Source organism: Grammomys surdaster, unplaced genomic scaffold (assembly GCF_004785775.1).
Source record: "Grammomys surdaster isolate TR1022 unplaced genomic scaffold, NIH_TR_1.0 125049, whole genome shotgun sequence".
Classification (NCBI taxonomy): Eukaryota; Metazoa; Chordata; class Mammalia; order Rodentia; family Muridae; genus Grammomys; species Grammomys surdaster.
In genome coordinates, this window is record NW_021619961.1 from 382,881 (window position 1) to 406,557 (window position 23,677).

At 41.8% G+C, this 23,677-nt stretch overlaps 1 protein-coding gene and 1 pseudogene across 4 annotated transcripts in view; one reads left to right on the forward strand and one right to left on the reverse strand.

The window, feature by feature from the left end:
* Positions 1 to 19,606, reverse strand: part of Cep152 (centrosomal protein 152) — a 53,123-nt gene extending 33,517 nt beyond the window's left edge. For 3 of the 4 annotated variants that reach the window (XM_028785001.1, XM_028785000.1, XM_028784998.1), the window contains exons 1-10: positions 19,507 to 19,606; positions 19,218 to 19,290; positions 18,884 to 19,108; positions 17,610 to 17,775; positions 14,971 to 15,114; positions 13,796 to 13,935; positions 11,864 to 12,064; positions 7,162 to 7,309; positions 5,311 to 5,402; positions 4,403 to 4,566 (exon numbers count right to left, since the gene is read on the reverse strand). In XM_028785001.1, coding sequence (XP_028640834.1) covers positions 4,403 to 4,566; positions 5,311 to 5,402; positions 7,162 to 7,309; positions 11,864 to 12,064; positions 13,796 to 13,935; positions 14,971 to 15,114; positions 17,610 to 17,775; positions 18,884 to 19,108; positions 19,218 to 19,290; positions 19,507 to 19,577 — 1,424 coding nt within the window. In that variant the 5' untranslated portion in view covers positions 19,578 to 19,606. The remainder of the gene's footprint in view (positions 1 to 4,402; positions 4,567 to 5,310; positions 5,403 to 7,161; positions 7,310 to 11,863; positions 12,065 to 13,795; positions 13,936 to 14,970; positions 15,115 to 17,609; positions 17,776 to 18,883; positions 19,109 to 19,217; positions 19,291 to 19,506) is intronic. The other variant, XM_028784999.1, reaches the window with a different exon arrangement.
* Positions 526 to 916, forward strand: LOC114636906 (annotated as a pseudogene).
* Positions 19,607 to 23,677: the final 4,071 nt, after the last annotated feature.

A 23,677-nucleotide genomic window follows, 5' to 3' on the forward strand; every position in this document is an offset into this window, starting at 1 on the left:
CACACACACACACACACACACACACACACACACACACAGAACATCAAGTTGGAGTGGACCTAGGAAGCACTAAAGGGAGGAGTACGGGAGACAAATAGGGTCAAAATACATTCCATGTAAGTGTGAAACTCTCAATTAATAAAAGTGTCTTTTTTTTCTTAATTGAAATCAATCACATATGTTTCTAAACATTTTCCTAGTGGCTAATGTGTACTTTGAAGTCAGAAAGTCACAGACACTGGGTAAAAACTAAAGACAGTCAGGGAAACCTCAGACATGACTGACAATGTAAATATACTGGTTCATTAATTATAGAATTAATACAAAATGTTAATAGGGAGGACAAGAGCTGAGCATACAGAAATGTGTAAAACATCAATCTCTCTAAAAGAGAAAACCTACCTAAAAAAGAAATAACAGTATCTGGATTAAAGCTTTTACTCCTGAAATTGAAAGATTTTAGATTTTAAATGAAATGCTAGGTCCTTCTTTCCTTTCTGCTGGGTGCTGCTCCTTACTGTTGAAATGGGCAAGTTCATGAAACCCGGGAAGGAGTGTCCTGGCTGGATGCTACTGCGGACGCAAAGCCGTCATCATGAAGTACACTGATGATGGCACCTCAGACTGCCCTTACAGCCGTGCCCTGGTGGCTGGGATTGACCACTATCCCCAAAAGGTGACAGCTGCCATGGGCAAGAAGAAAACTGACAAGCAATCCAAGATCAAGTCCTTTATGAAAGTTTATAACTACAACCACCTCACGCCTACAAAGTACTCTGTGGATATCCTCTTGGACAAGACTGTTGTCAACAAAGATGTGTTCAGAGACCCAGCTTTGATACACAAAGCCAGACAGGAGGCCCAGGTCAATTTTGAGGAGCGATACAAAACAGGGAAGAACAAATGGTTTTTCTAGAAGTTTTGCTTTTAGGTATATTTTTGTTTTTGTCATTAATAATTTAAATAAACAAATGAAATATAGAACATTGTACATGTATGAAGGAAGAATGAACAAACCATTAGGTAAATTTGTTTTTAACAATATAATTAGAGCTTCTTAGGATATATTATATATACATATATATATGTGTGTGTGTGTGTGTATGTATACACATATAAATGTAGTCTATGTGTATGTTTACATATGTAAATCCTCACCTATTTAAATCATTTCTATTTTTACAGAAATAGAAATTATAACAGATACAGCTATGTAAGAAACAAAATACCTAACCAAGTATTCCGCTATAGGATGTGGTAGACTGTGAGCACTTGGTTTACTCAGTTAGCAAACCTAATTCCTCTTCTGACTGAAGACAAGCCACTGGAATAACATACTCTGTACTCTTAGAGAAAGACAAGTCAGAGAGCAGAGAAAGTGCTTGGCAATAATTTCTTTCCTTCTTTGACAGGAAAAAAAAGGCAGAATGGTCACCACTCTGCCCAAGGATCACAGCACCCTACAGAGATCGTTTTCCTAAAACCCAAATAAACTATAGTCCCTTATGAAGCCTGCTGAGAAGACCAAAGGAAAAAGGCATTCCACTTGTTAAATGTTTATTATTTGAGCTTAGCAGCCAACTATAATAATGGAGAGAGGAAGCTGTCTGTAAGCTGTGTACGGATTTAGCTACTCCAATTCCATTAATGTAAAATAGAACACTGAGGCTAAACCGGTTTACTAGGCAGCAGCCTGAGGGCGTGGTAGTTGGTAGTAAAAGCTGGGAGCCACTGATACCTGGGTCAGTGATTTGAAAGCAGTTCAAGTCAAGAAAACAGTAACTCACACTGGGAAACTTTGCTTCATTTTCATCAACAAATCAGTTCACTCAAAAAAAAAAAAAAAAAAAAGCCCAAATTTCTTCTTTCCTATGTCCTATAAACTTGATATGAGAATGCTTCTCAAAAATAGATGATCAACTACTAATGCTGGCAGGTGAGAGGATTCTAAGCTACATGTGTCCTCTGGATGCTGCATTTATCCGATGGTTTGTCCAGAGCTCTCAGTGACTACCCACTCTGACCCAGTGATGGCCCAGCTCCCAGCTGGGCGGCTCAGTCATTCTGTGGAGTAATGAGATGCCTCTAGTCCAGCAGGTACAGGAGCGTACTTTTAGAACTGCTACATTGTGGCTATGAATGCTATATAAAGAGAAATGACCAGAGTAGCCAGGCCTAGCGGCGTATCCAATAATCCTAGTGCTTGGGAGTCCAGGACAAGACTGTGCATTTGAGGCCAAGCTGGGGTGCACAGCGATATCTTACCACAAGGAAAACGCCAAACTGCAAAGATACAACGGACACAGATGAGGTGTGTCTATTGAAAGAGATCAACACAGACATACTCATCACTTCTTCCAAAGCCACCACAGTACTAAAATAAAACAACTGGAGAAAAACATTTTTAACGAACTATATCTTAAATCTTCAACATAAGAGAGATAAAAAATAATGAAGTTTAAAGTAAAAAGGCTTGACTGCCATGTAAATGTGAACAAAGAGAAAAACAGGCTAGGCCTAGAGAGTTGTGAGTTCGGGTCCCAGTGGCACCAGTGACTACCTGAGCCAAGTGGTTCCCTTCTCTATGCTTCAGTAAAGCCAACATTTGTCACAAGACTGAGGACCAAAATGCTTTTAAAAGTACGTGTTAAATTCGAAGTAGATTAATGTAAAATCAGATTAAATGCATAAACAATCATCTATAAAATAGGAGAAATAGCTGTCCTTTTTTTAGTACTTAGTAAGTTCTAGGACATATTCCAGGAGACTCACATTCATTATCTATTTTAACTATCACTTAAGTTCCAAGGGAGAGAAAGTCTGATGAAAGCACAAACAAACAAACGCGCTCCAAGAAAGTTACGATGCTGACGCAAGGCCAGGTGCCGAGCACTGAGGCAAAGCTCTGGCAAACGGCTGGTATCTGAAGCCTGTGTGTGCTCTTTCACTAGGCTCTGAGAAGTCATGTGGCAGTGACAAAAAATGAGCCATCCCCAACCAAGTGTGTTTTCAAACGGCCACACAGAACTTTAAATTGTAGGTTCCTAGGCATAAAAACAATAAAAAAAATTTTTTTTTCTTTTTATGCATTCACCAATCATAGTGGAAGCCTTTGTTCAGCTTCACATGGTTGGGTTAAAATACTCATACTGAGAGCCACTTTGCCATTGCTTGGCCTTCCACACTTCTCTCTCAGCTAAGGCTGAGCTGACAGGAGTCCCCTCCACTTCATCTCAGCCACAGTGGCCTCCATTTGTCAACCAGGTAATTATGGGATGGGAAGAAACCTGGGTCAAAATGGCCCTAGATAAGAGCCTGAGGATCGCTCCCAGCAAAACACCTCCGTCTAGCTCACTATCTTCTCCCTTGCTTTCTTCCGGGCATAGCTGTTATCTGCAGCAACAGGAGCCCCAGGAGGCAGACACTCAGGCAAATGACGCCTCACTGAGCTGAATAATAGCAGCTTCCTTTGCAGGATCATGGCTTTAGATTCCAACCCATAAACCTCACCTTACTGCTCTAACCTGTAATGGCAGTGTTAAAACACAGACTTCCCAAAGTTGCATATGCAAGGGACCTATTTTTAACCCACAAAGGTAACATTAAAAATAAGTATTCGCCTCAATGGTTCAAACACATCCATAGTCTATATATGTGGGGGGGAGGGGAGGTGGAATATGTGTGTGGTGTGTACACGAGTATGTATATAGGTGTGTACCCACACTTGAACATGGATGGAATGTATGTGGTGTGTACACGTGTATGTATACTCATGTGCACCCACACTTGTACATAGATGAAATATGAGTGGTGTGCACCCACACTTGTGCATAGTGCAATATGTGTGTGGTGTGGACATGTGTATGTATACAGGTGTGCACCCACACTTGTGCATCAGGTGGCCTCTTCTGGCACTCTCCACTTCAGTCACGGAAGCAAGACCTCTTACTGAGCCTGGAGCTAGGCTGGTAGCCAGCAGTCCTTAGCTATCCTCCTGTCTCAACTTCCCAGAGTGCTGGGAGTATAGGTACATGCAGCCATGCCTACATTTTTAAGGTAGGTGCTGGGGATTTGAACTCTGGTCTTTATGCCAACATAGCAACCTGTCTTCCCCACTGAGCCACCTCCCTAGCCCCATAATCTGTATATTTTAATTACAAAGCTCCTACTTAGAGTTCTATAACTGGCACCTATCTGCATGATGAGGACTACAAACATAGTATTAATACTTCAGACTTCTGTTCATTTGGATTTCAGGCATTTATATTTCATTAAGAATTTCTAAAACACACTGTCCCTTAATTGAAGTCTTTATCTTATGCCTGCTGCCACCAGTGTCCCATACCTCCGTCACCAGCTTTAGTAACATAAACTCATCTGTAGTAAACTATTCATGCAGTACCTGTTAGTTTTGGATTGTTTCCAATTGACTTTTCTAATGCCCAAGTCCACACATGAGTCAGTGAGCTCTACACTCAGGTCTCCTTCAGAGTCACCTGGAAGGACTCCGAGGTCTGCAGCAGATTCATAGAGAGAAATCTCATCTTTAAGTTCTGTTAATTCCGCCTAGAATAAAATATCAAAAGTAACTTTCACTGTTTTCCTGAATCACAAAATCAGACATTCTATGTTTCAAACCTCATTTTGATGATCAGTAAGAATGCAGAAAAGCCTGTTGAAATACATTCTTAACATTCATTCTAAATAACTTCATAAAGATCAGTTCCTGCTGTATTCTCAAATCAATATATTTTCAAACGAATGAGGAAGCAAAGGCAGGCGGTTCTTTCTGTGGCTGTCTTATTTACAAAATCCCCTTAACTGAGATGCCTCTAGTATTCTGGCCTCACTATAGAAGAAGACAAAACAGATAGCTCAGCCAGGAGCATGCTATGCTCTGCCTGCAGGATCAACAAGCAGAGCACCTCCTTCAGTGGAAGCAACACTAGAACTCCTCTCCAGCACCTTAATTACCTTTCAGGAAAATTAAAGTGGCAGAGGGTCTGTGAGAAACAGAGCCCAATTAAATATGCTCCATACCTGTAGAGACCCTGGTCTCCAGGATACACCTGCAGAGCCAGGAGAGACTGTGGACAGACAGACCGGCAGGAGGAGGCAGAGGCCTGGCTCTGCAGTTCATTAGAACTGGGCTGGAACACCTAGGTCTAACTAACAGTGGTGTCGGTGAGATCCTGAAAAACTTCCCTGGCTGGTCTGAAGATGGTCTAAGCCACTTTACCACAGAGAAACCTAAGGTTCAAAAACGGTGCGATAGCATTGCCTGGGTCTCTTCTGAGAGACAGTACTCACTTGCAAAGCCTTACTCATGCTCTCACTTAGGATGTGGGCCTTCTGTGCTTGCTGCAACTGTAGCTGAAGCTGAGCCACCTCCTGCACAGAGCCTGTAAGAAAGGCATAGGCTATGTAACTGAAAGGAGGCGCATGCCTACAGGACGGGAAGCCACCCAGGTTTGAGATGGAGTCTGCTTTAGTGTTATGATGTTAGGGCCATACGTATAGGTAGCCATGGGAGACATCAAAGACCTGTGTGTCTGAGATTCATTCCTCCAGGAGCTCAAGGCCTTGAACCCTGTAAGCCCTATTGCCACTGCTGCATCTACAGACCACAGCAGCCCAGGAGTCATCTAGTGGGGACATAAGGTTCCAGTCACAGAAGCCAAGAAACTCCCACCCTACCATTACTGCCCTGCAATTAAACTGTATCTTGTTGTCTTGTAAATTGCTTTTATTTCCAACATGCCCATTTCACACATAAAACTACTAATCTTTGAAAGATTTGTATTTGTGTGTGCGTGTGTGTGTGTGGGTGGGTGAGAGAGAGAGAGAGAGAGAGAGAGAGAGAGAGAGAGAGTGAGTTTGTCAGGTCCCCTGGGGCTGAACCTTCAGTTGTGAGCTCCATGGATGCTGTGAACCAAATTCTAGTCTTCTGCAATAGCAGGAAGAACTCTTCACTTTTTTTTTTTTTTTTTTTTTTTTTTTTGGTTTTTCGAGACAGGGTTTCTCTGTGTAGTTCTGGCTGTCCTGGAGCTCACTCTGTAGACCAGGCTGGCCTCGAACTCAGAAATCCACCTGCCTCTGCCTCCCAAGTGCTGGGGTTAAAGGCGTGCGCCACCACTGCCCGGCCAAACTCTTCACTTCTGAACTACCTCTCCATCCTCAACAAACTCATATTTGAAATGTACTAGTAAAGACTCCAGTTCAAAGGGTGGTTTGAGGGTTTCTATAAATGAAAACAGGCCTCTCAGAAACAGCTGAGGGAAGCAATCACAGTTCCAAGCCTAGACAAGGAAAAGACTCATCAAGTCACGGCAAGGGGGAAAGAGGCACAGGGAAGCAGGGCTAGAGAGCCTAAAGGGAATGGGGTACAGATCTGGTCCCTCGGCAGAGCACACACAGCCTTTAACTTCAGTGCTTTCACCGTGACTAAATCACACTCCCACACCCCGTTCCAACCGTCTGACTAGCTCGTATGCCAAAATGTGACTTGTATATATATTAGTTAATAAAAAACCATTGACTGATTTGGCAACCAGAAATGAGGTTAACTTTTATCCAACAGGCAAATACAATGAGCTCTCATAGATAAAGGTGGCTGAAGACAGAACTTCTGCATCTTTGGAAGCAGAGTGCCGCCTGGCGTGTGGGTTCCTTCCCTTTCCCCTGTGGGAAGCAGTCTCAGGCACCACAGCACAGGTCTCTCAGACAAGTGCTGGTAATGTTTATTTGGAACGTTACACTCGCCTGTAGTCCAGATTACACAACAAAAACGAACTGCACCTTTAATATGAACTGCACATATAATCCTCTCTAAAATAAACTGATCACTAGTGGACTTTTCTGTCTCTTCTGGCTTTTTTATACCTCAGGGATCTGGGTTGGTGAGATGGCTCCAGGGTAAAAAGCACTTGCAGTGCAAGCTAGTCAGGATAGATGGCAAGACAACCTGAGTGTGACCTCCAGAACTCAGGTCAAAAGAAAGAAACAACTATGGAAGTTGTCCTCTAGTGTCTACACGTGAAGCATGACATGCACAGGCAAACCCACACTCCCTCACACATGATGATACAGTAAAGCTGTAGTTCAGGGATCCAGCTACATGTGTTTCACAGTAGCCCTGCAGATATCCCACAAGACACGCACCTGACTGCAGCAGGTGGGCACACTGCTTCTGACTGTCCTCTAGACTCCTTGTCAGCCTATTAATGAGCTCGGTCTTCTCTAATCTGACTGCTTCTTGGTTCCGTTCCAGTTGCTGTACGTGATCCTTCAAACGCGCGCAAATACTTTCCTAAACAGAAGAGAAGTTGGCAACTCATTTTCACAATCAGTTTTAGTAGAAATTAAAACTATCAGATGTAAAATCATCACCTGGTAGTATGATCTCTTTCACAGGTTAACCTGTGCATAGGATGGGAAGAGAACACGTGTGACCTGAGAGGGAAGCCCAGCTAACAAAGGACACCTGTAAGATACTGTCATTCTACAACCAGAGTTTACTCATGCCAAAGGAAATATAGTACAGTCCTGCTTGCATTTTATACTGCATTAACATATATATACACAAATGTAGGCAAACCACTTTGAGTCATGGAATCCAAATCCTCAGACAAGGAAACAGATGAACACATGGAAACTCTATTCTGAGCAACCAAGGGCTCAATCTGTCCAGGGCAGCCAAAACTAATCTTATCCTCCTCTTGGTTTCTTTTAAATCTAATCTGTTTCTCCTATATTCCTCCTTCTACCTGTTATACATCTTATTTCTGTATGAAGGCATCCCTACAATATGTTATGTATAACAAGCATTATAAAACTTGAAAAATTAATGACAAAAAGACATGGTAACTGTTGAGTGTGACAATAGGAAGCTATGTAAACAATACACACTATGGGACAAGGATCAGCATCCCCTACATATAGGCATGGAGAAAGACTCTGTGTATATAGCAAACTTTTCTCGAATAAGAAAACATATTTGGAAATAAAGAGCCATAGGAGTTTGAAGCTCAAGTAGAAGAAACTATTACTGTACCAGTCATTGCTTCTCACCTAACAGCTGCTCAGGCTGACTGTCAATCAAAGCATGAAAGAGGCAGAAGAACAGTGAGAAGCCCTAAGCAAACCATTAGCAAGAGCTCTGAAGTGAGAGCAAATGGGCCTTTGGTACCAGATTCCCTTCCATGGCCTGAACCTCAATAATGCTCTCTGAATGAATACAGCGATGCCCCAAATGTAGATAATACAGGAGTGTCTTTGTGCAAAGGAAAGGGGCTCTGAAGGCTCTTGCTTTGCTTTAAAACTCCTGGGAAATTTGTATTCTATGTCATAATGCAGCTGTGTTTGCTTTAAATTTTTCTACCAGATTTTTAGCAAAATGAAGCTTCTGGAAAGCAGTGCCTGTTTATTTAGCACTGCAAAGTTCTTGGCATGCTGCAGCTGTTTCCCAGGCCAGCTTGGGAAGCACGGTTCTAACAAGCCAGCATAACATGGCTGCTGCGTGATGAGCTAACAGGAATGCACCTAGATGCCTGTCACGAGGGGATGGCACGACACTCAACTCACGTTCTAGAGGTCACGTCAGTTTCCTTTGTATAGACAGCCTTTTCTACATAGAAAGACCTGATGTTTAAGGAAAGCACTGGGTTTATAATAGGCTATAACCATGTATTTTTCAAATTGCACTAGGTACACAGACCTTCAAAGATATCAGCTGTGTCAGACTGTTGCACCTCCCATTAATGCAATTAAGCAGTCTCTGTGCTGAACTCTGTCTTTCAAAATACAACTAGCAACCATTCATGATTTAAAAGAAAAATACACCTTACAAACTTTCTGAGCCTAGCATACTTAACAGGAAAACCTGAAACTTTCCCACAAGGATAAGGACCAGGGAAGCGATGCCCTTCCTTGTCTCTGAGCATCGGGTTGGAAGTTCTCACCAATGCACTATGGTAAGTAAGGAAAATAAAAAGAATGCAGACAGCAAAGAGACAGTAAAGCTGTCCATGAATGCTATCATCTGCTACACAGAACACCAGGAGGGAAACCACTGAACTAGTGGACAACTGCAGGCGCTGCAGAGAAGCCATTACAGAATATCACTGTCTCCCAAGGGAGGAAATCACGCTCCCATACAGCAAGTTTGATCACAAGTTTACAAAGGGGATACAATAAAAAGCACTCCCGGGTGGACACTCCAAAGTATGGGGATAAGTCACAGTAAATATAGCTCATGGCTTGGAACCTGAAGCACATTGTGCACAGAACCAAGATTCCATTCTACCTTCTGGTCTAAGTCCCTCTCCTGAAGTGCTGATGGCAGGCATGGGAACAGATAAAGAAGCTAAAGGCACAGCTTTGACCATTACCTGTCCTGCAACGGCCAAAGGAAGGAAATGGTTGTACTAGAGCAGTCAGAACCAGGGGCTGTCCTGAGAGCCACTGTGGGCTCTGCCAACATTTGTACCAACCATTCCTACAAGAAAGGCTTCCAAACCCACTGGTAACTCCTCCCACCCCATCCCAGTGAGATCATGTCAAGTCAGCGGAGGCAATGCTCTTCAAACACCCCACAGGAGCTGACAGACTCCACCTTCCTAAACTGGCTAAGGACCACCGATGGCTATGTAATACCACCATGCTAAACAAAAGTAATATGAATAAATAAACATTTTAAAAAATAAAATAACTGGCTTCTAACTATATAGAAGGTCAATGAAGTATATAGACTTTAGATCTGCTTAATTTCAGTGTATGATGACTTTTTAAGTTTATTTTAAAATTAAATAAATAAAAACTCCTTAGACAATTGGGAGAAAAAGTAAAATAGCAATAACCCACACCCCCAATTCCAGTTGTGTTTCTATACAGCAGACTCTTCAGATGGGCATACCTTTATCTTTTCCCACTCTAGAAATCCTCCATTATCACCAAATTCACAATATTTTCTATGTAAAAGAAAAAATTAACAAATTGAATAAAACACATAAATAAACTGGGGATGAGCTGGAAGAATACTGACCTGCCTGACATGCACCAAACCCAGGGCATACACCAGCACCAAATAACTGGAGCATGGTGGTGCATGTCCATAGCCCCAGCACTCGGAAAGCAAAGGCAGGAAGATCAGAAGTTCAAAGTCACCGTTGGCTACAGAGCAAGTTTGAGGACAGCTTGAGCTACATGAGACTTGAGTCATAAATAAAATAAAATATATAACACAAAATTAAAAAATAACAGAATAAAATGTTACATAATTACTCTGCCATCGTGGGTCTGCTGAACACGGAAAAAGGCAGACTTGGCCACACAAGTCAGAGATGGCAACCCGAATCAGAGTGAATCTTGGGAGGTTTGTCGCATCCTGGTGTCTTAGTTTCTTCACTTTGTCTCTTGGGCTAAATTAGTTCTTAAATTACATCAGGAAAAACTCATCCTGAAACTATATTCATTCAACCTAGGGCTCTGGACACAAGGCAAGTAACCTGGCACTTGATGCAGAGCCTTTAATACTGACTCCTTCTTAGACACAAATACAAAAGTCAACTGTGCAATGTGCTCAAGCAGTTTATCTTGATGGGGCTTTCTTCTCTGTTTTATACACTACACAGACTGAGTGTCCAGCCTGAGAAACATTTCACTTTTGAGAAATTTGAAAACACATACTGTTATGTTAGGGATGACACTCAAGATTAAATGTGAAATTTATTTAATGTTATTATAATCTTAGTTAGGGTTACTATTGCTGTGATGACATGACCAAAAGCACCTTGAGGAGGAAAGGGTTTATTTGGCTTAGACTTCCACATCACTGTTTGTCATCAAAGGAAGTCAGGACCGGAACTCAAGCAGGGAGGCACTTGAAGGCAGTAGCTGATACAAGAGCCACAGAGGGGTGCTACTTACTGGCGTGCTCCTAATTGCATGCTTATAGAACCCAGGACCACCAGCCCAGGGGTGACGCCACCCACAATGGGCTGGGTCCTCCTACATCCATCATTAATTTTAAAAATGCCCTACAAGCTCCCCTAGCCCACCTTATGGAAGCATTTTCTCACTTGAGGATCCCTTTTCTCAAGTGACTCTAGCTTATTGTGTTAAGTTGACATGAAAACTAGCCAGGACATGTATACACATAACATACTTAGTCCTAAGATTTTTCTTATATACTACTGTCCACAAGAGTTCTGGTATGCAAATTCCTATGGTCAGCTATTAGAATACTGGATTCCAGATATCCAGCTTCTATTTTCAAAGGAACCATTTCTCAACACTCCTTACTGAGAGCTGGAAGCTCAGACATCTACAAAAGGTCAAGTTCCCAGGTCAAGCTTAGGTTCTGGCCAGTGCCAGTATACCCATTCCTCTCAGTTGGCATCTACTCTATGACAATAAGGACAGTATATTTTCTATAAAATAAAAAATATAGTTGTATAGCACTGTGAGGTCTGAGAAGGAACCAGTGGACCCTACAAGAAAAGTATCCAAAACAGGGTTAGAGACACACTCATGATTAAAGCAAAAATCAATTTTTTAGCAGGGAGAGTAAAGGCTCAGATATAATTTTATACCTATCATTAACAAAAAAATTTCTACCTTGGGGACCACAAAATATCCAACTTTACTCAACGGATAGTTGTTCATTAGAAATCACCGACCTAGCCGGGCGGTGGTGGCGCACGCCTTTAATCCCAGCACTCGGGAGGCAGAGGCAGGCGGATTTCTGAGTTCGAGGCCAGCCTGGTCTACAGAGTGAGTTCCAGGACAGCCCGGGCTATACAGCGAAACCCTGTCTCGAAAAACCAAAAAAAAAAAAAAAAAAAAAAAAAAAGAAATCACCGACCTGTTCCTGAAGGGCCATTATAGTAGTGTCTAAATTCTTCTGTAAGGATGACACCTGCTCTTCGTACTTCTGTGTGAGGCCTGCAACAATGCTCTCATGCTGCTCTCTGGCTCGCTGAATCGACTCAGAATGATGGAGCTCCACCAGCTGCTGTTTCAGGCTTTCCAGGGTAATCTCGGTTGTTCTGAGCTTCTTGGTGAGCTAAGCAAACACACACAGGGTACCACACTGAGAGCATGCTCTGCTCCTTGACACTCTCTCAGTTGCTATTCTCAAGCCCACAGTTGCTGGGAACAGTTACTCACTGACAAGCTAGGCTGCACAGTTCCGTGCTGAGGGAGAATGAGGATTCTGAAGAGCAAGGTGGCACTGGGGCAATGTTAGCCCTGACATGGTTTGCATCGTTCTGTGAGCAAAGGGAGGGGCAACCAATTGTAGGGTCACAGAAAAATGTGTTGCTCCTTCAAATTCTGTGAATCCAAGAATGGTCACTTACTAAATGAAACATTTTTTGGTTTTCTTTTTTTGAGACAGGACTCCACTGTCTGCCAAGGCTGGCTTCAAGTTCCCAGGTGCAAAGGATCACCTTGCCTCAGTCCTCTGAGCAGCTAGGAGTACAGGCACCTGCCACAGCTCGGCACTAAGAGTTCTAAAACATAGCTGGTACTGTGGGTAAAATAATCACCCGCAGATGGTTTCCCGATGCCCGGAATCTGCAATGTAAGCTTTACAGCAAAAATAAAAGTTGTAGATGGGATTAAAGCTGTGAACCATATAACCTTAAAGTAATGAGAATCTGAAGGGAACTGTTTGGTTCAAGACCTTTATGCTCTCAGAACTTGTCAATAACTGACTCCATACTTTTGGGCAAGTAACTGCCCTTGAAGACCTGCAAGGCACATGTATAAAATGGTAAAGCATAGTGCCTTTCCAATCAGAATTCCAATTAGGTTTTTGTTTTATAAAGCATTATACTTTGATGTGCAAAATCTAAAGAAAAAAATGAAGAGAGGGGGATTAAAATTTTTGAATAGGGACAACCCTTGTTTGTCAATTTTAAAATACACCATAAATACATCATGACAAATTTCATATAGGACCAGAAAAATATGTAAGAAGAATACATATATACAAGTTAATTTTAAGCAACACTCAGCATATACTGGCCACCAACTATAAGCTAAATACTGGCCTAGATGGCAGAGTTACAAGCGTGAGACTAGCCCAACGGCATCTTCTAGGAACTCTTTGTTACGAGAGTGTTGGAGAGTGTTAGCGAGTGTTGGCGGTTTAGTCAAATGGCAGTGGCTCTGAAACAGGCACTCCCAGGGAGAGGCATACAAAACTAAGACAGGAGAGAAGAGATGACCTTGGATGGATGGTCACCCTGTCCCACAGTAAACCACATCCTACAAAGCCTTTAAGTAAGAGAATAGCAAAATTACCACCATATTCTGGAAGGATTATTTGGATGGCCATAAGAACGTGCATAAAGGGTAAAACTAGAGTAGCTGAGACTTTAGAATGAGAGCATAAAACCCAGGAAGGATGGAAATGCACGAAATACAGGCGTCAAGTAGGGAGAGCTGCCATCTCTTCCTGGCACCCACAGTTGACCCAGATGAGGGGCAGGACATCTAGGTTACAAAGTTCTTTTCAATATGGTCTTATACAAAGTAAATTTAATTTTTTTATTTAATTATTCAATCTGTGAATGTTTTGCCTACATGTATGTCAATGCTCCACATGTGCCTAGTGCCCACAGAGACCAGAAGAGGGCAAGCAATCCTGAGATTGTACAGACTATTACCAGCCTCTGTGTGGATGCTGAGAACTGAACCCTGGTCCTCTGAAGAGCAGCCAGTGCTCTTAAGCACTGAGCCATGGCTCCAGCCCCAAACTAAAGTTTTGATGAATGAAGATGAAGCTTACCTTCTCTTCATTGACTCTGAATGCTTCTATCTGGGTTTCCAGTGCTTTTATCCGTGCTTCAAGCTGTATCTCCCTCTCCTTTCCATTCTGAAAGAGCTTCTGGGATTCCTGAAGGCTGAGGGCCAAGCCATCCTTCTCATCTGGAGCATGAGAGATATTGACATAAATGCTGTCCCTGTTGTGAGATCATAATTGTCACAACCTCTATGAGATCTATATTGAATGAAATTCAACCTAGACAAAGGAGTTTTAGTTGCTTTAGAAAAAAAGAAAAACCAGAGAAGTTATTTAAAAAATACTTGATGCCAAAAACAAATTAAGGAATCAGAGCCCCAGCCTCTAAATCCTATTGTAACCCTTCATGGCAAAGGATCCCCAGTACTTCTGCATCTATTCACTGAAGTTCCACAGATACAAGCTCATGTCAATCAAAAAGGTGTCCTAGAGCAGGTCATAGCTGTACACACCAGTGATCCCAGTACACAGAGGTTGAGGCAAGATCACTGGGCCACACAGTAAGGCCCTTACTCCCAAAACAAAGTACCTAAGACTAATCACCCCTTCACATACTTGAAAGGAACTCTTAAATTTCTCAGTACTTGGTCCTTCCCAAATACTTGATCAATTCATCTCTCCCAAAAGATCTTTGAATATTACAGAAAGAGCTTTTGCTTCACCATCAATTCAATTTGAAATGAACTGGAATCCAGTCATAAAATTATTCTACAAACGGACACTCAACGCCAACTAAAGCTACAGCACAGAATAAGCAGCCAGGACCTGATGTCCTTCCTCCACATGATTACACAGAAATGGCAACCAGGGTCCCTAAGTAATGCTGCATTTCAAACAGAACATGTCACCTATGAGTGGACTACGGGATCAAGGTAATGATGCAAAGTCCACGGCTGTTAGGGCGGAGAGCCGTCAGCACAGTAACAGTGCCCACTGCCTCACTGATTCTAATACCTGGGAAGAGGAGGGAAATGAAAGAAAAGGAGAAAAGAAAAATGTCTCCAAACACCAGGCACAGAAGTATGGGCTTGGGATCTGCTCCGACCCATGGGAGTTCTCTACCCGGATCAAATGAGGGACTGGAAACAAAAAGCACAGGAAGCCAAAGCAGAATGAAGTGAGTCTTTTAGACAGCAACCGCTCAGCTCGTGTCACCTCACCTTGGACCATCAGCAGCTGGTGGTTCAGATACCGAATCTGGCGCTCGCTGTCATTCAGCTTTTCAACTAAGCTGTCCAGCTGTCTCTCCTTTGCTTTGTTAAGAACCTGGAGTTGAATAATATGTATATTTTCTGCAGAGTCTGCTTTGGAATTAGAGACAAGTTATTAGATAAAGACAAACTAAGATCTGTGATCAGCTAGGGTAGAGTATTTCAAGCTTTTTAAACAACTTGGTAGAATATCATGAAACCAATTCCATGGATTGAGACTAGCATCCTTTTAATATGAAAACAGATTATCCAGAATGTATCAGAGAGCATCTTGTAGTAACCAAAACTTTGTGAAGTTTTGGTTCCATTTACATGAAGGTACTACTGCAGGACATACTGCACGCTTTACTATGGGTCACCGCCAGGATAGGCAGAATGTCTCCGGGTTAAACCCTGATTCTCTATCTAAATGTGCACAACCAACACACAGCTGCAACAGAGCAACGCACCATCTCCAAACGAGGGGCTAAACAAGTGTGGAACCTGCTCTCACTACCTGAAAGGGACACTGCCAGATATCCCTGTCAAAAGGGTCTCTTTAGCAGAAGGTAAATACATCCTTTTATGTTTATATTGGCACAAAATGGAGTATTAATTAACCATATTAACCAACCAATAAAGAGAGGAGTGAACTCTGACACCTTCTTCAGAAACAAAGTTATTGTAGAGACCACTCAGATCAGAGGAGAAAGCCAAATGACAGGTTTTAGAGGAATAACATCTCAACTCCATAATGACACTATTCATTTGGCTAATGCTTCTGCAAGCTAACATCAATAAACACATATAGAAAATTTTAAATACTTATTAACAAGGCAATTTGTACTCTTTTCCAAATTAAAAAAAACAAAAAACAAAATGTAAGGCCAGGCACAGTGGTGCATGCCTTTAACCCCAGCACTCAGGTAGAAGGCAGGTGTCTGTGAGTTCAAGGCCATTCTGGTCTACATAGCAAGTTCCAAACCGAGGCTTTATACCGAGACCTGGTCTTTAAAAGGGAAAAAGGAAAAACTCTGAACATTAAAAGCATCACTCTGCCTTACAGAAGGGGACATAATCTGTCTCAAAGCTTCATCGCCCCAAATTCACTCCTCTTGTTTAACTATAAACTTTATTATTTAAAAAGAAAAAAAATTATACTGAAAAAGTCATATACTAAAACTAACCAGACCCAAAGTCTTTACATTTCAATAAACTTCTAAACAGTTAGTAGTAATTCAAAACAGAAGCTGTAGAACATTGGATTTTACAGTTTACTAGCAAATATATTTTATGTACTTATCCACCATCAAAAACAAAGAGTTCAAGATAGTTAGGGACAGTGTTGAGTTCACGTCTTCCTTCGGAGCTCAGACTCATTACCTATGGCCAGTCTTTCCTTTTCCCTAGCATTAGCCTTCTTGTTCTTTCTTCATGCTTACTTATTTGTTTACATGTATGCCTACATTGCACATATGCCATATATTACATATATGCTTAGGTTCCCGTATGAGGGAAAACATGCATGTTTTTCTTCATGAGGCTGTGTGGCCTTGACTGAACTCATTCTTTAACTGCTGTTGCTGGAAAGTTGGACACTACCATCAGTTATTCAATTACCTTCTAAATGTCAACTTTAAAAAGATGTATAATCAATCATCCTAGGAATAGATTAACTTGGTAAAATGCAGGTTTTTAGGAACAGTAATGAAAGACACAAAGCATGTGACTCCAGGGACCTGAAGGAGCAGATGGAGAGTGACTGTGTGAGGACCGTCACTGCACTCCACCTATTCCTCCATGCTTGTTCTATCTCCTCACTGCCTCAAATGCAGAGAAGCCTCTTCCAGTTCATGTTGATGCTTCAAGGCACAGGAGCTCTGGTACTCCTCCAGCCAGTCTGTGGCCCAAACAAGCTTACAGCAACACTGTGTCCAGACAAAGTAGTCCAGTGTTCTCTCTGGTCTAGCCCAGGTATCCTACAGTATTTAGGACAGCTTATCCAATCACTCTAGAGTCACACTGGTGCTTCGACACTTACAATAATTCAAAGTTAACTTAATTCACCAGGAGCATGAGGATAAAAGCTTCTGTCTACAAAAACACTAAGGATAGTCACTGTACTCTCACTGTGTACTCAGGCTGATCTTGAGTGCTCCCACTGTGTACTCAGGCTGGCCTTAACTGGTGTCAGAGCCTCCTACCTGTCCTCCTAAGAGCTAGGACTATAAGTGAACCACTACTTTAGAGCTCAATATAGTATTTTGAAATAAACATCTAAAAGCTTATTAGTTTGCTCATAAATACTTTGGTATATACCTTTAAAATAGGAAACAGGGGCTTTTTGGAAGTTACTTTAAAAATATTAATTCTTAAAAGTGTACACAAATATTTATTAAATGTTCAAAATTCCAAGTATCTTAACAACAACAACAACAAAAAATAATATAGCTGGGTGTAGCAACACATGCCTCTAATCCTCATAATTGGGAGGTTGGAGCAGGAGGATTGCCATGAGTGTGAGGCCACCCTGGACAACACAGCAAGGCATGAGCTCAAAACAAAACAGCAGGAATGGCCAAATGAATAAATATAAACAGAACACCTACTTTCATTAGCTCCTAAAAATTGTTGCTGCAAGCCTTCAAACATGTCACTTCCTGCTAGCTCCTGAGCTGGTGAACTATTCTTCTGCACAGAAGAGTGGTAAGGTTTATAGATAGCTTTATATGGCTCCAAAGCTTGACAGTTGGGTCCTTGAGACAAACCAAATTGCTATTAAAGGACGACAAATAAAATTAACAATTAAGATTTGGTCTTTTCTTCCAAAAATAATCTTACTAGACACTTCTCTCTACCTTCCAAGTGTTGGGGTTACACATGTGCACCACCACTCCTGGTTCCGTGACACTGGGGATTGCTCCCAGAGCCACATGGGTACCAGGCAAGCATTCTACCTACTGGCCTACATCCCTGCTTATGACCGACTTCAAAAATTTTTTGCTCAAAAATAGTATACACTATATTGAACACTATAAATTGTTTCACAATCCTTTAGAGCACACAGTGGAGTCAATTTCAAAAATAAAACTTAGGAATTGCAATGAGATTGTATATAAGTATCATATCACAAATGATCAGGATAATGTTACCACCTTGGGAACATAAAACAGGCACGTGTTCAATAATTGAGAACATCTGATACTATCATATGCATAATAAATTCTATTGTTTTTCAGTGAATAACATTCTCCAAAGAAAAAGAGAAAATAACTATCTTTTAATGGACCAATAAATAATGATAATAATAATAATAATGCCATTGAGAGATACAGAATAGCTGTTGGGAAAATAAGGCACTGCTTGTCATTGAGAAATTCTAAGACATACTGTCTCCTGATGCCTTTTTGGAACTCCCCAGTCAGTGCACAGTGCGTTCCCAGAACAGTCACCCCGCCCACAGCTCTGACACCGTACAGTGCAGGAACGGGATCATTATTAAACTGGTGAACATGGAAGTGAAAGAACTGTGATCTACATGAACTTGCGGCTACAAGAAGCTGTATGGTTCTCGGGGAAGCAGGTCCACAGGAGCCAGAGCAATAGTCAGTGAGGAGCTACTCCCTGACAGACCTAACCTTCAGTGTTTACATAATTACTTCAAAAAGCTTTCATTTGAAACACTTGTTTTGGCATCGCAATTGCATTAAATTATAAACACAAAACAGCCTAGCCAATTTAGCCTGAACCTGAGTGAGTAGATTTAATAAAAAACGGTTAGTAAATCATTTTTGCACTGCATTCATTTACTTCCTTAAACACACAAACAACATGCACATACACGTACACATACAAATTCTTCAAAGTCAAACTCTTACAATACCTGAAAATTGTCCCTCTGAGGATCTGAAAATGTAAGCACGCTGGCTGCCTGCTTCTGACCACCGGTGTATGGCCTAAAGTCTTCAGGAAGGCGATACAAATCTGCCTGCTCCCGTTTACCTGGAGGGCTATAGCCACTTCCGCCTTCATCCCCGCCTTCTCCGGGATGGTACACAAGATGCTGGTCTTCAGTTTCACTTCGATTTTCTTCCCAGCCATTGGCACACTGTTCTCCAAAATATAAGTCCAACACAGTTCCATCAGTCAGCTAGAGTAAAACAAAGCCCTAAGATCTATCCAACCACATCAGCACCGTGTTCACAACAGACACTTACATTCACACTGTGAGACTTGGGCAGTATGTCCCGCTCAATCCACTTCCTTTCCAGATGCTCAGAAGGATGCAGGCTTGAGAAAAATCAATACTTTAGATCTATACTCTATCATATTTGGCCAGAAATAACACAAAGAAACCCAAGATTCTAGTATTTGTTTTTCCCTCGACCTTAACCCGAAAGGTATAGAAATCACCGTGAAGTTTAAGTTTACGTGATTATCAGCAAGGGACTCAAGGGAAGGTTTACAGAGTACAAGATACAAGAGGAAGTGGCTCCAGGTCCTTACTCTCCCACTATGCCATCCACACTGCAGTCAGAATCGTGGCGCTCAGGAGAGGAGAGCTCATCATCCAGCATGTCGTGAGGGAGGTCTGTGAGTAGCTGCTGCAACTGAGTAAGGAGAGTCACATCAATATCCCTGACTGAAACACAAGACACCACCCAAGCTGCCCTGAAGCCAATGAGTGAATGGACACACAGAGATGTCTTACACCTCTTAGTGAGATTCTTAAACTGCACATGCATCGTGTCCATAATTTCATTTGAGGAAAGGGGAAAGCATGACACCAAGATTACTGATTAACAGCAGCCTTTACTTTTTCTACAGGGTGTCCGGTTTGTATGCGCACACATCACAACTGCAAAGCTTCTTTATGAACGCATGGCCAACTGTAAATCATGGTACTCATCCATGCTGTCGGGTCCCATGGAGCAGACCTGCCTCTCACCAGTAATCAGACCTTGGGGGAGTGACAATCGACATCCCACAGGACATCTGAGTTGCCGATGCACTCTGCCCAGGTGGTGGGAACAGCAGCAGCAGCATATGTCCAGGGAGCCCTCAAGCTCCGGTTAAAACACCCAAGAGCCTCTAGGGAGTGAATGATTAGAGGCAATCATCTAAGCCCCAGAATGAAACGATATGTGACACTCTGCTCTTAGCAGATGCAAAGGCATATAGTGAAACTAACCAAACAAGGCTAATTTCAACATCGATATGAACTGTAGGATAACAGAAATGCTGGGAACTGGGAAGATGGATCCCCAGAACCCACATATCCATCCTTCCAGCCCCAATTCCCAACTACTTAAAAGTCCAGTATCAACCAGGTTATAAGTTTTGTTTGTTGAAGTTTAATGAATTATAAACCCCAAAATGACACAAGATGATATAATTATGATCAGCTGTTGAACAATGAGCTTGGGAGATTTTTTTCCAAGAAACTTGCCTCTTTCTCCCTTTCATAGTCTTCTTTGTCAAATTCTTCATCTTCATTTTGTGTCTGCAGTGCTACACTGCCAAACTCCAATGACATGGTCCTCCTGGGGAAAATTGGGACTCATGAAAAAGCAGCCATATGACAGCAATTCATAGCAAAGAAAAAATGCAAACAGTCAACAAAACAGTAACCAGGGTCCCCAAGTGGCTGAAAGGTATTTACAAACAGTAAGCTGTCTGCAAACAAAAATTTAAAACACTAACTAACTTGAAAGACATAAAAACCTTAAGGAATAGCTCAAGTGAATCCTCAAGCTTATGCATAGGTCACAGTGAGGGTCCTATAGAGTCTGTTCAACGCTCTGAAGTCCAAAAATACAAATCTCATGCTTCCCAAAAGGGAACTCCTCAATCCTGAGCTAATGACTGTCACCCAGAAACTGTTCATACATCAAAAAGCTTAGGGTTCCATGAATCCCTCTTCACCAGTCAGGGGCTGGCAAAATACTACAGGGCAGAAGAGAAGGCTATGGATCACGCCACCATAAGACTCTGAGTCTAAACACTCCCAGGGTCACAACGACTAACACTGGACAGGCTTCTGATCATTTAAATTATACACAGGGATGCTGATACTCTGCCTATGTTCCTAAAGTCCAAAATATCAAATGATTGTGAAAAAAAGAAGAAAAAGGAGGAAGAAGAGGATGAAGAAAAGGAAGAGGAAGAGGGGGAGGGGAGGGGGAAGAAGGAGAGGAAAAGGAGGAGGAAGAAGAGGAGGAAAAGGAAGAGGAGGAGGAAGAGGAGGAGGAGGAGTATGTAGCCTGGCTAACACTGTTCTTCAATCCAGCTCCTCACACCTGGGAAATGTACTTTTGTGTGTGGTCTGAGCCACAACTCATTCACTATGACTTCTAGGCTGTAAAGTGTCATTAAGCTGAGTCACATAAGAAGTATAAGGACCCCAGCAACATAAATGTATTTTACCATAAAGTATATAATTCCCTTTTGTTAACAGTTGAGAACTACATCACAAACTTTGTAACCATTAGCCCTGTGTACACACACACACACACACACGCACACACACACACCCATACACACTTTCGCAGATCTAAGACACCTCTACCTGCATGGTTGTAGTCCCATTTGTACAGCAAGAAAAAGAAACCAATTCAATTATGAAACAACACTGCTATTAAAATACTGACTGTTTTATAGCAGTTAAAATGTGAATAGAAGATGAGTGCTCTTAACCAGACATGGCATGAAACACATGCACACCCACTGGAGACTGGAAGCTTTGCCTCTCTTCGGTGCCTGCTGGAACTCTTGTTCATAGATCATGAGGTAAGGACAGATATAACAGATATGACAGTCTACGACTGCTGTGAGGTGTGGAGAAAATACTATTTTCAAATCTCAGGGTTTAGTTCATAGCTCCAAGTGGACATCACACCTACAGAGTCCCAGATGATGGAAACAGGGATACACTCTAACCTATCAGCCTAAAGATATGGGACAAAGTTGAACCAAAGGCATCCATCCTCCAGAAGACACAAAGATCCTTCCAGGGACTGGAGGGTTGGCTCAGTGGTCAAGAGCACTTGTCTCTTCTGCAGGAGACCAAGATTCAATTCCCAGTATGATGGCAGCTCACAACCGTCTATAACTTCAGTTCCAGGAGACAGGAGGCCCATTTCTGTCCTCCACAGGCACCAGGCATGCAAATGGTGCACAGATAAACTTGCAGCCAAAAGACCCATGCATACAAAGTAGAAATACATTTTTTAAACTGTTTCAAGCAAAAGACATCAGCCATAAATCAAATAGTATATATCACGGAACATGTTTAAAAAGTCAAGAGATAAAACTACAAAATTGTAAAACTACTTACAAATCACTTAATAAATAGTATCAGTAAACATTTTTTCCAAGAAAATGACAACTTAAGAAAATAGCATAAAAATCCATTTTAGAAAGAAACATAAATGTTCAATGAACATTATTAGAGGCCAAGCTCCTCAGACTCAGGAGATGGCTCAGTACAAGCGGCCATGCAAGTTTGAAGACCTGAGTTTGAATCCTGAGAATCCACACAAGGCCAGACAAAGAGCCTAGGCCTAAGGAAAGCTTCTACAGGAGGAGAGAGGCTGTTTGGACATCATGGGCCAGCTAGCACGCTCTAAACACTGGAACAGCAACAGATAACTGTCTCAAACAAGGTGGAAACCGAGGACTGACACCAGAAGTTGCCCTCCGACCTCTACAATATGGTATGACCCCTGTATGCCTGTATTCATACATTCAAATATCCATGTGCAAACACACAGACACACACAACAAGGTTAAGTCCATGAAGAACTCAGCAAGTGTAATGTAAATAGCAATACTTCAACTACTACATTGAAAATAGTAACATTCAACACTATGCTTTTTGTGGTTTAATAAATTGCTGGTGAAATATGAGCTGATAAATCATCATGAAAACAATCAATAGCTATGAACACTTGCCATCGTAAAACTGTATCTTGGTTAATATGGCAAAAGTATGCATTATAGGAACAATGACCTCCTCCTATGTTTGACCAGAGAGCTGACCACTTTAAAAAATAAACCAAGGTATCTACATAGATAAAATTTCAAAATACAGCTACCTGGTTAATATTTTTATTCTAGCCAGGAAACTTTTCCTAACCCCATTACATGAATATAAAAAGCACATCTGTCTTCTCTTACACTCAGCTCAGACAGACCTCTGACTGTCTGACAATACTTGTCAGTATTGTCCCTGGTAGCTTTCTGGTCATCCCCCTCCACCTCCTCACAAAAAGGAATAAATAGCTCCAGAATCTTGCTTTTGTAAGTAAACTTTAGTGTACATTTCCCTTTCCAAAAATATTTATCATCATCATCAAAAATGAGTGAATAAATCCATTGGGTCACAGGCCTTAGGATACCCTGGAGCTAGAGTCACAGGTAGTTGACCTATGCAATTTGGGTGCAAAAACTGAACTCACATCCTCTTGCAGGAGCAGTGACAAGCTCTTAACCACTGAAACACCTCTCCCACCGCAGTAGATAGGATCTTTAGACGAATCTCTCTCTTTTTTTTTAATTTGTTTACATTCCAAATTATTTGTTTTGTTTATTCACATCCCAAAGGATGTAATATGGCCGTAAGCAATTAAGAACTGAAGATCCTTATTCAAAACCTGCTCTCTGGCAGCTGTGCAAT